Genomic DNA, 15,955 nt, shown 5'->3' with positions numbered 1-15,955 from the left:
TTCCCCATCCTCCTGTCTCCCTGTTCTTCACCAGCTCACTTCCAGATCACATCCAAAGCTGAGCAGATGTTGTCTTGTTGCCACCACCCAGTTCTATCCAGTTTTATCCTCTTCATTAGTTTCCACTAAGTGCACAATGGGTGTCTTAAGCATCCTGGATCCCCAGGCTGGCTCCCTGCCCCCTCCGTTCACTCTTGGGTATTCTGAGTTAATCACAGCACAATACTGTGTGGGCTAAGTGTCCCAAGTGGCCTCCATCGTGCCACAGGACGAGATCCCAATACCTGCCTTCAGCCATAGGAGATGGAAGTGAACTCTTACATCAGAGAAGACACTGGAGAGACTTCGGGTTGGTTGAAGATAATTATCTTGAAAGGCAATTAGGATCTCTAGTAAAGATTTCAGTCTGTTTTGTCCATCTGATTGAGTGTTTCCTCTTCATCACTGGAGGTAGAGAATGAAATTGAGCTCGGATTAGCTGAGTCTCCCCTGCCCCTTCCTGAAGAAAGGGTTTGTTTTAAGAAGTTGCAGACGGGTCATTTCTATTATATAAATAAAATGTATTTTGTCTGAGTCGTTGGGGAGATTGCAGTCGCATCGATGCGTCTGCAAAAGTGGAGTGCCACCACTGAAGCAGAAGCAGCATGCGGGCTTCCTGTCCGGTGCTGTGCTGTCCCCACACACGGGAGGACAGCTGTATGGTTTAATGAGATTGAGGGGAAAACAGGTCATTACCTGATGGACTTGGTAACAAGGGAGAGAACCCAGCTATCACCATCTATGTGCTCACCCCTCCCACTTTTAGGGAAAATATTGTTGATTATTTTCAGCAGTTTTCATTTGTTAAAATCCTACCTTAATTAAGGTTTCTCAAGATATCTGAAAATGAAAGGTAGAGCTTATGAAAATGAGATACTCCAAGAAGTAACATATTCTGCAAATTAAAATTGATTTTAAATCAGAGGTGCTATATTGAGCCCTCCCAGGGCGGAGAATAAAGAGGGCCTTGTTTATGTCCCCCTTCGCTCTGTCTGCGTGATGGCGCTGACCACATTAGTTGTCAGTAACTGCTTGACATTTCACTTTTGTGAATACAAACATCTATTGATTTTTGTCCCCTTCAGTAATGTATTAACAAGTTCCATATCCCACATTTTGGGTTATACTTTCCATTTTGTGTTTTAGCAACTGAAACAGAAAATGTACAAAGTTACTTTGAATCTTGTTTTGAAATGCAATCACAAGTATTGTTCAGATCTTTAGCGAGCCCCAAATACATCATAGACAAGTTGATATTTAAATAAAGTGGAAGATAAACGTCCCTGTTCTCTCCTTAGTGAGAGATAACTCCCGGGCTATGCGGTTCACCTCTTGCCTGTTAGTTTTTCTCTCCTGGTGTTGGAGATCGGACCCAGCGCTTCACTTATCATGACAAGTGTTCTTCACCGAGCCACACCTCAAGCCCTAATTTTAAAACCCATTTCCTATGGTGCTTTTAATGTATTCTGTTGGTATTCTTTGCTTCCTTTTCTGAGCAGTAGACAGAAATAAGTGCATTGAGATGTACAAAGGATGGGTATTTTAGGTATGGAGGGCAGACACAATAAGGCCATGAGGTGGAAACAGGCTGAAGAGCCCGCTGGGTATCTTAATGCTGGGTTTTAATTCAGTGTAAAAAGCAAGCTGCGGCTTTCTGAGATCGCCATTGTAGACGGGCTCTTGCTGTAAGGACAGGGCAGACAAGAAGCAGGAGAAGAAGGGAAACAGCGCGTGTCAGGTGGCGTCCTGCCTCTTACCTGCTGCTGCCTCTTTGGTTTTATTTTTCTCCATCAGACTGTCTGGTACACAGCTTTAGTTTGTTTCTTTTGCACTCGACAGTGCCACCCCATCACGAGGCTGTGTACCCCCGAAGGCAGGCTGAGAGCAGCGCAGGCCCGAAGGCAGGCTGAGAGCAGCCAAGGCCCGAAGGCAGGCTGAGAGCAGCGCAGGCCCGGCTGTTTCTCTGGAGCCTGCTGTGTGCTGAGCACTTGATACTGCTGAGTGCACACTGACTCACCGCAGACTTCCCCAGGGGAGGGATCTGCTCTGCCGGCCAGGACCCGGTGCGCATCTCAAAGGCAGGACGCCCGGCCCTGTTTAGCCTCCCATCTCTGCTCCGTCCCGTCATGTGACAGACAGATCGTTTCGTAGCCTTCTTTGTATTCGGACCTTGCCCCTGCTAAAGGTTTAATTAAGCTTTATTTGGTTCCTGGTTCTTGAGAAAAATTTTTGCCAGAAGCTGCGCTGTGGGGCAGGCGCCTCCCGTTTGGAGGAGGCAGGAGTTTGGAGGTCTTGGCCTGGGTCCTTTTTGCCTTCGGACTCTGGCTCACCCCTGTACTTTCCCTCCCTGGTCCCTGGTGGTAGTCGATCTTTCCTCCTCTCTTTCTGTCCTTTCTGTCGGCTGTGTCGTCCAGAGCTGCCCTCGCTTCTGTTCTCGGATCAAAAGCTTTCCGCTCACCCGCTTTAAGTACTCTCTGCTCTGTTGTCTGGGCAGGAGCAACGCTCTTTCCCGCTTTCATCCTCTTACTTAATTAACACCAGGGATCCTGAGTGTAAGAATTATGTCAGAGTCTGGGTCTATGGGGAAGGCAAAAATTAGTAGGGTGTTTTTCCTCCTTTCTTTCATTTAGATAATTAGCAAGGCTGGGGTACAGTTGTAGACGAAAACAAAAATCTTGACTCTCATAGACCTTCCATTTTGATCAGAAAGATACAGCAATTACACGGCCATGTAAAGCAGTGTTAAGTTATTGCTGCGTCAAGTTCTGTGAACGAAGACTGCAACTTGCTCCGAGTTTATTATAAAGATGTGTTTGGTCAGGAGAGTCAGCAAGAGCTGCTGTGAAGGGTAGTTTGAGACTGGAAGCCGTGGTAAGAGCTGGGGTTGTAACATGTGCCGTGTCCGGCGTTTATACCGGCTTCCTACCTAATGTGCTTAAATAAATACCAAAAGGTTGGTTTGGAGAGGTGATTTACCATAAAAGGCACAGATGGCAATAAACAATCAAATGAGAAGGAAGGGGCGACTGAAAGGTGTATAGATGAAATTACACCAGAGAATCCAGGAGGGAAATAACGACTGTGGTCCACGCAGCTCTGAGCTCCTGCAGTGTAAGCACGGCGGTCTTTGGTCTGAACACTTACCGTCTCTTATTCTAAAGCAGACACTGTGGGCCTCTGCAGGTTAGGATCATTCACACCTAAGACCTCAAGGCTCCCGATCCTAGCATTCGTCTGTTTACCTGAGTGATTTGCATTGTTTTAGACAGCCTGTAACCCAGGCTGACCTCAGACTCACTCATTATGTAGCACAGGTTGGCCTCAGACTTGCTGTCCTCTGCTTTCCGAGGGGTTGTGTTGTCACACTTACCAATATTCTTAGTAGTAAATCGCAGACTGGAATTTGAAAAGCGCTAAGCTATTTCCGTGCACTCCTTGTTACAGTGATCAGGGGAACCAAGGGAGAGGAGGCAAACCATTCAGAACAGGTACGTCCATGAGGCAGCTAAGGCTCAAACTGACCCTTTATGGAGTTCCTTGCAGACCTTCCCTTACACCATCTTGATTTTTATTATTTAACTCATATTCACAAATATTTATTCATAGGAAGCATCTTTCCTCCCTCATAAGACATATTATTCTGGGACAACACCACCCCAAACAATGCACAGAAGTGATAGCCTTATTTATTAGCTGTTTCTTTATTTCTTTATAAGAAAATCAAGAACTTTGACCCAAATACATAAAGCTAGTTATCCAGGGATCCCAGCAGCTGTCTCATGAGTTCCCTGCTAAGCTTTTTTCAATACTCGACCCCTCCCGTTAGTCCCCCAGCAGCATCCGCTCTTGTGCTGTCTTGGTGTTATGCTAGGGCCAAAGGCTCAGGAGGGTCCCAGGAGAGCCAGAGAAAGTAATACAGGAGGGAACAAGAAGGACCAAGAAGCCATATGAGTGCAGTCACCACCCCAGTCCGCAGCTCTTGAGATAATGGAACTGATCCACTTTTGGTAGTAGGTCACGTTGGTGTAGACTCCAGGAAGATTCTTACCACATTCCAAACCCCAGCTTATCACACCTATCTGTGTCCAGACACCATCAATGTGGCATGACAGAGGCCCTCCAGAATCGCCCTAGGGGAGACAGAAAGGTCTGAGCTCAGCAGTGAGAAGCCTTACTGGGAGGGGAAGGTCAGTCAGGGGTGAGGGAGAGGTCAGCAGAACTGGAACTGGACCTGGACCCTCAGCTGTGGACTTCTGAAATGCTGGGATCATAGAGTCTGAAAATGTACATTAGCCATTTCTTTCTTTCTTTCTTTCTTTTTTTTTGGTTCTTTTTTTCGGAGCTGGGGACCGAACCCAGGGCCTTGTGCTTCCTAGGCAAGCGTTCTACCATTGAGCTAAATCCCCAACCCCACATTAGCCATTTCTAAATGTTCATCTAACATACTATGGAAAAGCAGAGTGAACTGAATGTGATGCTTCTCAATAAGGTTTCACTACGAAGCAAGACTTACTCCGTGTGACATGCTACCCTCTCTTTTTCCATTGTCTTTTTTTCTGTTAAGTGCTCATTTCTTCTGTGGAGTGACAATGACAGGCATCAGGAGTTTGTCTCCTGTTTTGTTTCTTTGCTTTGGAACAACTTTACTATTTAATGCTGTCCACAGCTCACGTTGTGTGGCTGGTCCTATGATGTCCACTCTGTTTTGATTACTGCTGCTTTGTAGGAAGCTTTGGAATCAGAAAGTGTGAGGCTTCCAACGTTGCTCTTCCTTGTCATGACTGTTCATGGCCGCTTGAATCCATATGAGTTTTAATATCAGCTCATTACTTTCTCAGTCCAGCTAATTTTTATGTTGTCTTTCTGTTCTCTGCTTCAGTAATAACATTCTCGTTTTCTTTGTTCTTTTCCAGGTCTAGTTTGCTTCCTGCACCCCCGTACTGTGCTCCCTCTCTCCCTCTCTTTAGTGGCTGTCTGTCTCCCTGCTCCCTTCCTTCCTGCTCCTTTCTTCAGTACTCAGACTGAGCTCAGGGCCTCAGGTCAGACTGACACTGGGCAGTCTGTGCCCTGCACTGCACGTCCGGGCTCCTTCCCCAGTGTCTTAGTGTGGAGATCAGGTTCTTCACGTGAGGTATTCTTGTTATAGAACTGCCTTTGCAACGGTGCGTTTCCTCTAACCACTGTGTTAGTGCCAACATACAATATGTCTTCACTTCATTTCTGCGGACTATTTCCTAATTTTTGTCGTGATTTCATTTTTTGGCTCATTGGTTATTTAGGAATATGTTAACAGCTTCCACACAGCTGAGTTGTTCATATTTGTCTTTTATTTGTTTCGAATTTCATTCTGTTGTTACTAGAGATTCTACTTTGCTTATGATTTCAGTCCCCCTAACTGTGGAGGCTCAGCCTTCAGCCCCGCGTAAGCTCTGTTCTGGAGAATGTTCAGTGTGCACAGAGTGTGTTCTGTTCTTTGATGCTTACCTCACGGCAGCTTTGCTGCGGGTGACAGAGAAGCCAACTCTAGGAAGGCAGTGGAGAGAGGTGAAAAGCAGACAGAAACTGGGGCTAATCCTCGGAAGAAAAAGAATAGGACTTTGTCTCCAAGTGGTTTTCTCTAAAACAGCCCATCCTTAGCATATCCGGTACCAAGAACTTAAATAGAAACACACGGTCTTGCTGGCTTGAGATCAGGGAAACAGAGCTCAGAGCTACCACAACAATTAGAAAGCAAAGGGAGAAATGCTAGGAAGAAGAGAAAGGGGGTGGGGCAGTTGCCTGGATTCAAGCAGACCGACACAGCATACATAGAACGAGGATCCAACGAGGCTGGGTTGGTTGGTCGGTTTTATGATGCTAGAAATCAAACCCAAGGCTTCCTGGAGGCTAGGCAAGCCTGTATGTACACTGAGGAACACCTATACACTATGATGTCCGACAGTTGATCAGAAGACTCCAGATGACACTTGAAAAGTATTTGATGAAATATTCTTAAGAAAATTAAAAAGTGGGCAATGTGTGCTTACTTCAGTATATTTATGAAAAATTACAGGTTTTTAAAAAAAAATGTAGTAACAAATTGGTCTACATCAGCAGTTCTCAACCTGTGGGTCATAACTCCTTTGCTGGGGTGGGGGTGAGGATGTCAGATGACCCTTTCTCAGGGGGTCACACATCAGATATCCTGCATTTCAGATATTTACATTACAATTTATAACAGTAGCAAAATTTCATTTATGAAGTAGCAACAAAAATAATTTTATGGTTGGGGGGGTCCCAACAACATGAACTGTATTACAGGGTCACAGCACTTGGGAGGTTGAAAACCACTGGCCTACATCAGTAGTTTTATGTTTGAAGGAGTTAAATTGACATCAATCAACATTATGGAATACACAACTACTCAAAATGCAGAGTTGTGGGGTCTAGTACCAAGGGATATATCTATACAACTCCCATAGCTGAGGCTTAGGGGGCATAGAAGAGAGGCTGGAGAGACCGTGAGAGTCAGGATGGGGACTTTGCTGGGAGTTTGTGTCTCTCAGTGGCGTCAGAAGCTGCACCCATCACATCTCACCGACACGACTGCATAAATGTGAGCTGGACAAAGACGACAGACAGGTGAGAGTGGACGGGGAAAAGCCCATGAGGCCTCAGCCCTACACAGAGCTGCAGGCGTCTAAGAAATGCGGAGAGCGGAAGAAATTGTCTTCCCCAGGGAGCAGCACACCAGTTGGTTGTCCAATACCCAGTGGTCAGCCCTGAAAATTTACATGCAAGTAGTGTTCTATAGATGGAGCAGATTATGTTTATGTATTTATATGTATATGTGTGTGAATATATATGCATAACAACAATGAAATGAAATTGAGGCCATGAATTTGAAAGAGATCAGGGATCGGGATATAGAGGTTTCAGAGGGAGGAAACGAAAGGGGAGAACGATGTAACTATAATCCTAAAAATAAAACAAATAAATTTAAATATTGATCCAGGCCAGTTGATTTGTCCAGATTAACTCAAGAATTATTATCAGAATTATTGTTTCTTGGGCTGTAATTTATTGTTAATTACAGATAAAAGAACTTAGATCCACATTAAGATCTGGAAGGAAGGAAGGAAGGAAGGAGGGAGAGAGGGAGGGAGGGAGGGAGGAAGGAAGGAAGGAGGGAAGGAAGGAAGGAGTGCAGGAACCCGCCTCCAGAGCAAGCACTAACCTTGCAGCTATCTTTGCTCTCCTGTATCTCACCAGCACAGAGCATATCTTCCTTGATGATCCGCTCCAGATCCGGGAGGAAGAAGCCAATTGGGTTGTAGAGTTGTTCACATGCCTCACCGGTAATGATGGGCACTTCAAGTTCTTGGAGGATAGAGGGGTAATAACCTGAAGAGGAGGACAGGAATGAAAGATTTTAACAACCTGCACAGTAGTCAGGGCAACAGTCAGTCGGCCACCTTCCCACCATGCTTATGGAAAGATCCCAAATGGTCAAATAAAAAAATGATAATAAATTTGAGTTCTTTCTGTTTGAGGGTTTCCACTCGGGCCAGTATTCTAAATAAGGAATATTCAGATAACTTCTGATCAAGTCAAAATGTAGGTAATCTAGATTATTCTAAGGTTGCTCTTCCTCAGTTTTCTGCTTCAAGATAAATTCCTGTGTCATCTCTACTTCTCCTGGGAAAGTGCTGACATACATTTTGTCGACAAATTAACATACATACACCAGACCAAGCTAAGCTAGACTCCCCAAACATTAAGTCATGTTTAATAGTCTCTGAAGGAGAGATAATTATGTGTTTAAATTGTTAGCATTTGCTCTGTCAGTGATAACTCGGTTCTACAGGAGTAAACAAACGTGTAAGTGTCAAAAGATATTTCATCTGAAAACTCATGGACTGATTTGATCTTGTTGAATAATATTAGCGAGAGCCGGGTGTAGACGCCTCCAGTTCCAGGAAAGTGAGATTCGAGGGGTGTGAGTAGAAACCCAGCTTTGACCACTGAGCACGTTTAAGGCTAGCCTGAGCTACGCAAGACCCTGTCTCTCCCCATCTCTTCTGTACCTTCCTGATTTTGCCCCCATCCAGTCACCCAGCAAGAAGCTGGAACTGTCAGCGGCTTTGAGATATTGGGCAAACAGATGGGCAGAACGAGCGACGTGAAGGTGACCCGGGAAGACAGCTTCAGCAGGGCGATATCGCCGTCTGTATTGTGCTGTTTGCTAGGGATGACGATTCTGGACACGTAATATTCCTCGCCTGTGCTTGAGTAATCCCTGTCGATGGATCCAAGCCACACACTGTAGAGAAAGCTGAACCAGGTCCTGAGAGGAAAGAGAGAGGAAAATAAAAGTGGAGTGTTGGCCTACAGTAGGTCAGGACAAGCTGCCCATCTGTACCCCAAAGACTGAGCAAAAGAGGATACCAACACTTGGTCAGCCGTGAGCTAAGGGTAGTCTGTGTCCCTTTCTCCTCTCTGTGCCCTGCCCTGGCTTCTCTTCCTGTGGTCTCTTATATGCTGGTAGCCAGAATTTGCCCCATACTCCTCACCCCTTCCACAGTGTGTGTGTGTGTGTGTGTGTGTGTGTGTGTGTGTGTGTGTGTGTGTGTGTGTGTGTAGTCAGTCACTTTCAGTTCTTTCAGCCCTTAATGATTTCCCTGGTGCTTTTAAGAAACACTATTTTGTCTTTTTGACAACTCCCACCCAAGACACAGGCATAGACACACACAGACACAGACACACAGACACACACACACACTCACTCACACACTCTCTCTCTCTCTCTCTCTCTCTCTCTCTCTCTCTCTCTCTCTCTCTCTTTGGGTCTTGAGTTCCTAATTAGAAGGTGAACACTGAGCTTTCTTATACGTCTCACTGACTAGCCTTGTTCTAGTACTTAATTTTTTAAAATTTTTTGTCAGCTTAGCACAGCTGGGAAGAGGAACCCCAACTGAGAAAACGCCTCCATCAGACTGGTCTGTAGGCAAGTCTGTGGTGCATTTTCTCGATTGATGATTGATATGGGAGGGCCCAGTCCACTGTGGAGTGTGCCACCCCAAGGCAGGTCTTCGTGGTATAAGAATGCAGGCTGAGCTAGCTCTGGGGAGCAGCCAGTAGGCAGGGTTCCTCCACGGTCTCTGCTTCAGTTGCTGCCTTCAGTCCTCTCCTGTCTTCATGATGGACTACACCTGTAAGCTGAAACCAACCTTTCCTCGCTGGGTTGATTTGGGTCGTGGTCTTTATTACCGCAATAGGAAGTGATTGAGACAAGACTCTCCCCAATTGGTTGTCACTCTTCTTCCTAACTGATAGGGTTACATCAATGTTTTCTCATCATTGTGTAGGCTTCCTGCACTACAGATTAGATCGGATCTTGTGACTGTATTTCTCATCAAACCCTTGGCTTGTCCTGAAGTTAATAACGTAGCCTCACAAATCCATTGTTTTGCCCCTGAACTCTCTGCTGGTGATACAGACTTCTCAGTGTGTCCGGCCCTGTCCGGCAGTCTGTGAGCCCCAACCCCACCCCACCCCATTTTGGCTCTCTTCCCTCTTGTTCTAGTCTGCTCCAGCTGCTATCGTTTTGGACTTATATTTATAATATTTATGATCTTCTTGAGAATTCTCTTGTGTTAAAGCCTACTATTTTGTCTAGACCCACGTTTTCCTGTTCCTCCATGCCCATGTGTGGGTGGTAACATTTTTTTTGTGAATTTGTATATTTGTAAATGTCTATGTTTATATCCTGTTGATCCATAGTATATGCAAAATACAACATACTATTGATATATAGTATAAAGGGTAGAATATATAATTCTGGCCTTGGAAGAAACTCTCCCTTGGCATTTTGAAGTCACTACATCATTTCCCTGAGTTTTCTCAGTTGTTAATAAAAAGCCTGTTATTTTTGACTTCTGTGCACATTAACTATCTGTTGTTGCACAATTAGTTGCTACAGTGTTTTGTGGTATGGATGAAAAATACTCCTGTCTCAGATTCTTTGAGTCAGGGGGTCAGATGCGACCTATTTTCTCTGTCTCAGGGTCTCTCAAGCCGCTCCAATCAGAGTGGGCTTGCAGCCCTCGCAGGCTTGACTGAATCTGTTTCCAGCTCACTTATATTGAGTGGGAGTCTTTGTGAGGGACCAGTCTCATGTGGTGCCCACCACACGGCAACTTGTTTTCACACAGTGTCTCTGAGAAAGTTCAGATTATGTTTGCAAGACCCCAGAAGCTCAAGACAAAGCCCCGGTCTGTATTTCAGAAGTAAACTGACACCAAGGAAAGGAACTGTCCCCCCCCCCCGTTCCATTCACTTTGAGGTGATGTAAGGTTCCCTGCTGCCCCACAGATCTGAACGCTGGCACTGGTCTCCTGGTTCCCACGACACCACCCAAAGGTTCCCAGAAGCCTCTGCGTGTTAGCGCCTAGCTACAACTCACTTTTTTATGCAGTGTGCTGCCGTCATTACCCAGTGGTTACTGATGAGAGAACCTCCACAGATGTGGGTGCTGTCAAACCGCAGGCTGACCTGCCAGGGCCAGTGCCCCAGAGCAGCACTTTGACCGCCCACAATGCGTCCAGAGTAGACAGGCCGTCCACATACTAGACAAAGAAGAGCAGGGGATCTGTGCAGACTGAAGTTCCTCCATTTTCTCCTTGTCCCCAAACTCCCATCTCATCCTTCTCCAGGCTCTGAGCCCTCCCTGAGACTCCTTGCCCTTCCCAATTCCATTTTTTTTTTGTAATTTATTTATTTATTTTACGTACAGCTTTCTGCCTGCATATGTGACTGCAGGCCAGAAGAGGGCACCAGATCTCATTACAGATGGTTGTGAGCCACCATGTGTTTGCTGGGAATTGAACTCATGACCTCTGGAAGAGCAGTCAGTGCTCTTAACTGCTGAGCCATCTCTCCAGCCCCCCCAATTCCATTTTTTAAAAGACTTTATTTAGATACTTTATCTATATGAGTGTTTTGTCTGCACACCCGAAGAGGGCATCAGATACCATGGAACTACAGTTATAGACAGTTGTGAGCCACCATATGGGTGTTGGGAATTGAACTCAGGACCTCTGGAAGAGCAGCCAGTCATCCTAACCGCCAAGCCATCCCTCTACCCCACCCCCAGTTCCAGTTTCAGACCCAGCAGTCCTAAGCCGGTCTGAGGACTACTCACCTGACTGCAGCTTTTTCTGTTTGGTTAGAGAGCCCTGGTAAGCCCCTACAGAAAACACACCATATCGTTCATTAATACACGGAACACATCACTGAACAGAAAGCTTTCCAGATTGGTGGTAAGGCTAAAATTTACAATGGTCTGCCAGTGAGCGGGGCTCTTAATAATTATATACCTACCTGGCTATGGCAACTGCCGCTTACCTTTGACTTAGTGATTCAAGGTCATCATTGGGCATCAATTATGTTCACTTGTGATACAGTGATACCCTGAGATGATTTTGAGATTCATAGGCTGTTTATTTTTACGTTGTTTTCTTTAACTGACTTGTCATTTTACAAAACGTATGTTACCTTTCCTTGTGCTGCCTCTCACCTCTTTGCTCCTGATAGCATGCCCTTGTTTTAATCAGCTGTGGGCCAGAGAACTAACGGAACAATTTATTTATTATGCCAGAAGTGTCTCTAGTTTCCTGTGCCTGAGGTGCAGATTTCCCAGGCCTGGGTCTTATCTAACTTGCTCATTTCCATGAAGTCTTCCTCTCTGTAGGGAGTGGAGTAAGCCCTGAGCACGTGTGCATTTATTGACATGGGCACAGCCTATCAAGTAGCCTCAGAGCTGTGGGGAAATGGCAGAGCCCCTCACCTCAGGGGGTAAGGCTCAGAGAGATGGCAAGCCTTCCTCTGGTTCCTAAGTGGATGTTGATAGTGTGGGCAAAAAATGTCCACAGTAGCTTTTCCCACCAGGTTTATGGCCTGAAGAGTGCTCCCCAGCAAAGTCAATTAGATTAGCTAAACTGCCTCCTCAGTCCAGATTTATACCACGTGCCCTGCCTCTTTGTTTATGGCTATGTAATAATCCCACCTTTTTTATCCAGCTGTATATAACAAACACACTGAGCTTCTGAGCTGCTGCAGCTCCTGTCACCCAACCCCAGCTTCTCTGTGTCTGTGTATGTGTTTGTCCTTTCCTTGTTCCCTCATGTCCCCAGCCAGGTGAGTCCCTGGAACGGTACCTGGGCGACCCCTTGTGCTGCTGGGGCTGGAACGTGTTAGTCATGTGTTCCACCACTGAGCCATTACCCAGTTTCTTTCAAGCATCTGCTCAAATCATTCCTCTTGGAGAGGCCACTTTATACTAACCTGTTACCTTTTTTTGTTCTTCTGTGTTATGTAGACTAGGTCAGCCTAGACTTCCCAAATGTAGCCCAGTCTGGCCTCAAACATGTGATCTCCTTGCCTTAGCTCTTCTGAATGTTGGGATTACAGGCCTATATTGTCCCTGAACTTTAGGTGCCCTTTTCCTTTCATAACATTAATATGACGTATAATTTACATTTTCAGTGTGCACCGATTTAGGAGTGCCATGAAGGCACGGGACCTTAGTTTTGTTTACTGCCTTATCGAACCAGGACATTCTAACAGTGGCGTGTATGCAATAACCTTGGAGGAGTTTCTTGGATGATGCTACTCACAAGTAACACCTACGTTATCATAAGATGCCTTCTTGAGACAAAAACCTTTGCTTTTCTCCCCTCTTGGCCGCGCCCCTGGGGCTCACCCAGCAAAAGCAGCAGCAGAACCATGAGGCCCGCTGGGCCCATGCCTGTCCTCAGGTGTAGCACTTCCTGCTTCCGGGACTCAGGCCCCTGGCGGAAGCCAGCTGAGGAGTAGCTGCGGAAGGGGCAGGACCACCTCCCGCTAGATGGCACTCTCAGAGTTTTCCCCTTTGCCTTAGCCAGACTGCAAGGGATTTAAGCAGAGCAGCTGCGGGACCGTGCAGCGCCCCCTACTGCCTCGGCGGAGCCACTGTGTGGAGGTGGTGGTTGTTTTCGTTTTGTTTTTGCCAAGGGTGGGTGTGGGTAGGGGTTGGAATAGCACACTGAGGGTACTGGGAAGGACTAAAGTCTTGTCTGTCCATAGCATGAAGCTGGAAGGTGGGCAGGATTCTAAAATTAGCCCCCCCCCAAAAAAAAATGGAAAAGAGGAAATTAACCCACTCTCTGAGTTAAATCCGTTTGTTTTTACAAATCAAGTTTTCTGGAAAATAAACTCTACAACAATGCTTTGTGTGTGGGACATTTATTGTAGTGTGGTCTCTGGGTTAACACCTGGGGTGTGTGTGTGTGTGTGTGAAAAGTCAGGAGGGGAGTGTGACGAGGACATCTGGAGTAAACCTAGGACAGCCCTTGAAGACCAGAACTGGGAGGACTTGGGTTGGTGATAGCTTAAGAGCTTATAAGCAGGGTTGTTGAGTGTCTCCATGCAGGTTCCTGGCCTCTCTTACATGAAAGAGGTTCAACTACAATCCATGCCACCTGCCCAAGAGCTTTCTTGTATTCAACTTAAATTCCTCAGAGGCTTTATTTGGTGCAGATGATCTGTTCTTACCAGGATATAGGTCCTCACGGCTGTGGATTATCTTTAAAGTGTGTATCCTCATATAAAAGGAGAGGGGAGGGGATATGAAAATACATCAGAGTAGACCAGTAGTTTGTTTAGTGCAGTTGCCCTCAGCCTGATTCCTCCCACACATGCACCGTGTGTGTGTGTGTGTGTGTGTGTGTGTGTGTGTGTGTGTGTGTGCATGTGTGTGTGTGTGTGTGTGTATGGATGTAAGACAGGCTGGCCTCAAAAATGTGATCTTCCCAAGAGTTAGCTTTTTAGACCTGTACCACCCTGCCCAACCTACTTTTTATATTTAAATAACTACATTTTAAAGATGTGTTTAGAAATGAATATTTTAAAAAAAAAAGTCTCCATGTATTTGCTTACCAGCCGCCCCACTACATTTTCACCTGACTTTCCAGACCCACTTGTCTTCAGTTGTATCTGGCAGATAAGACGCCATCTTGGCAGTTACCTTACCAGCTCCTCACAGGCCTCTGTGGGTTCTGTACATACTCTGTCTTTGAGTTTACACATTCACTCTGGCTTTGTACCAACTGCTATGATTTTATCATCATAATTTTTGGCTTCCTGCTTCCCATCTTAATTTTTTTTTTCTGGAGAAGAAAAAAAATCACTTGTTTTAGTCATAACCACCTTTGTGGTTATTTCAAATAATTTCTGGTGTTCACAGACAGTTTTAACTGTGAATGTGGCTTTTTAAAAGGTCAGAGAGCTGGGAATAGCTCCGTAGCAGAGTGTTTACTTCACATATGAAGGGCCCTGGATTCTACCCCAAGCATTGCAAAAAGAGAAAAGTCAGATCTTCCTTTGACATTTGCCTCTTAGCTTCTGCTTTGTTTTGCAGTGACCCTTGGGCTCCAGACAGGTCTTTGATTTGTCAGGAGTAAAGGTTTACACAGACACTGCTGGGTCCCATGATTATCCCAGGTTCTGGACTTCTGCTTTCACTGGACAAATGTGAAGTTCTAACCGACTTCTTTGATAATTTAGTTAAGTTGCTCACAGATCCTCTTTTCTCAGTTGTTAAAATGTGCTATAAAAATGTATTTTGATACTGCTGTCTGTTACGTTTTGTTGGAGGCAAACTCTGTGGGATGTAACGAGGGCACAGCTACTTATTCTGGAAATTGGAGAGTAAAAAAAAAGAGTTGTCTTGCTTCTCTCGTACAAATTATAGTTCATAGAAACCAATTAGGCTCAGCCTGTGAGGGACAGAGTCTGCCTAATAAATGTGTTTGGACTAGTAAGAAATTTAAAATTTCTAGTAAAAAATTAGAAAGTCACTACTTACAACCCATCAGGAAAATTGATTAGGACAGTGGTCCCTCTCGAGTCCCTGGAAGCCTTAGTTGAAAAGTGGATGCAGATCTTAGGCTGGTACCTTTGAACCCTCTGATCAACGGTGGCTAAAAAGTGGGACAAGGCAGACGTGTACCTCTTGATGTCTCAAACATGAGGCACACAGTCCCTCCTGTGCAGCATTCTTGTCAGAGAAAGAGAGGCCCGAGCTCTAAAGCCACTTCCAGTGCCGAAAATACCGGGATGAAAGTTCCAGTTAAACTACAACACAAGGAAGTAAATAGAGTCAGAATGTGGGACATTTTCTAAAGCCGCTAACCCCGTTTTTGTAGTAAGTCAACCCCTTGAGGAGGAAGGGGGAGAGACACTGCTCTGGGTCACAATTCACTTTAAAGAGGAATATAAGTGTGCTATCCCCGTTTGTATCTCAACTTAACAAACCAGCTCTAATAAGTCCCTTTCCTCCAAGGAAGGAAATTTGATAGACTCGGATATTGGCTGGGTGACGTTAATCCTGGTAGGTATGACAATGAATGACCTTGGGTTATGTAAGGACCTATATATTTTCAAAGAGAGAATCATGAACCCATGAGTCCTTTGTAAATCTGAGCTAAATTCTCTTTGTCATTTTGGAGAATGCCCCAGTGGGTTTTAGTCCATAGGACTGTTGTTGTGCACCGTGGCCTTGAACAAATCACCTTTATCCAAGGGCCTTTCTCCCGTCTCCTGCTGGGCCATGACGGGAGGGAATCAACTGATACTCACTGTAAAGATCTCTTATAAATGTGAGCCGAGAGATCAGTGAGGAGGACGAAGTCGTGAAGAAGGGGAAGATCCAGATCAATAAGAATCTCTGCTTCTGTGTGTACACCTGCAAGAATGGAAGCAAGGTCCACCCAACATGGAGGAGCTGCCCATCCACGTTCACCGCAGCACTGGACACAACAAATGAAAGACGGAGGCAACCCAAGGTCCAGCCACGAATGAACAGGGTCTGTGTCTCACTCGGCTGTCCTCAGAGAAG

At 45.6% G+C, this 15,955-nt stretch overlaps 2 protein-coding genes across 2 annotated transcripts in view; one reads left to right on the top strand and one right to left on the bottom strand.

Annotated features, from left to right (window-relative positions):
* Nucleotides 1-15,955, top strand: part of Sh3d19 (SH3 domain containing 19) — a 163,383-nt gene that overhangs the window by 17,927 nt on the left and 129,501 nt on the right. The window lies entirely within an intron of this gene.
* Prss48 (serine protease 48) lies at nt 3,902-14,071 on the bottom strand. Its single transcript, XM_032896527.1, is given in 8 exon segments — nt 3,902-3,979; nt 3,981-4,169; nt 7,256-7,422; nt 8,106-8,365; nt 10,484-10,646; nt 11,222-11,266; nt 12,782-12,963; nt 14,037-14,071. Coding segments are annotated over 8 exon segments (1,119 nt in total).

The sequence above is a fragment of the Rattus rattus genome, chromosome 3 (assembly GCF_011064425.1).
Source record: "Rattus rattus isolate New Zealand chromosome 3, Rrattus_CSIRO_v1, whole genome shotgun sequence".
NCBI lineage: Eukaryota > Metazoa > Chordata > Mammalia > Rodentia > Muridae > Rattus > Rattus rattus.
The sequence above is the reverse complement of the archived record's forward strand: the minus strand, read 5'-3'. Positions and strand labels throughout refer to the sequence as shown.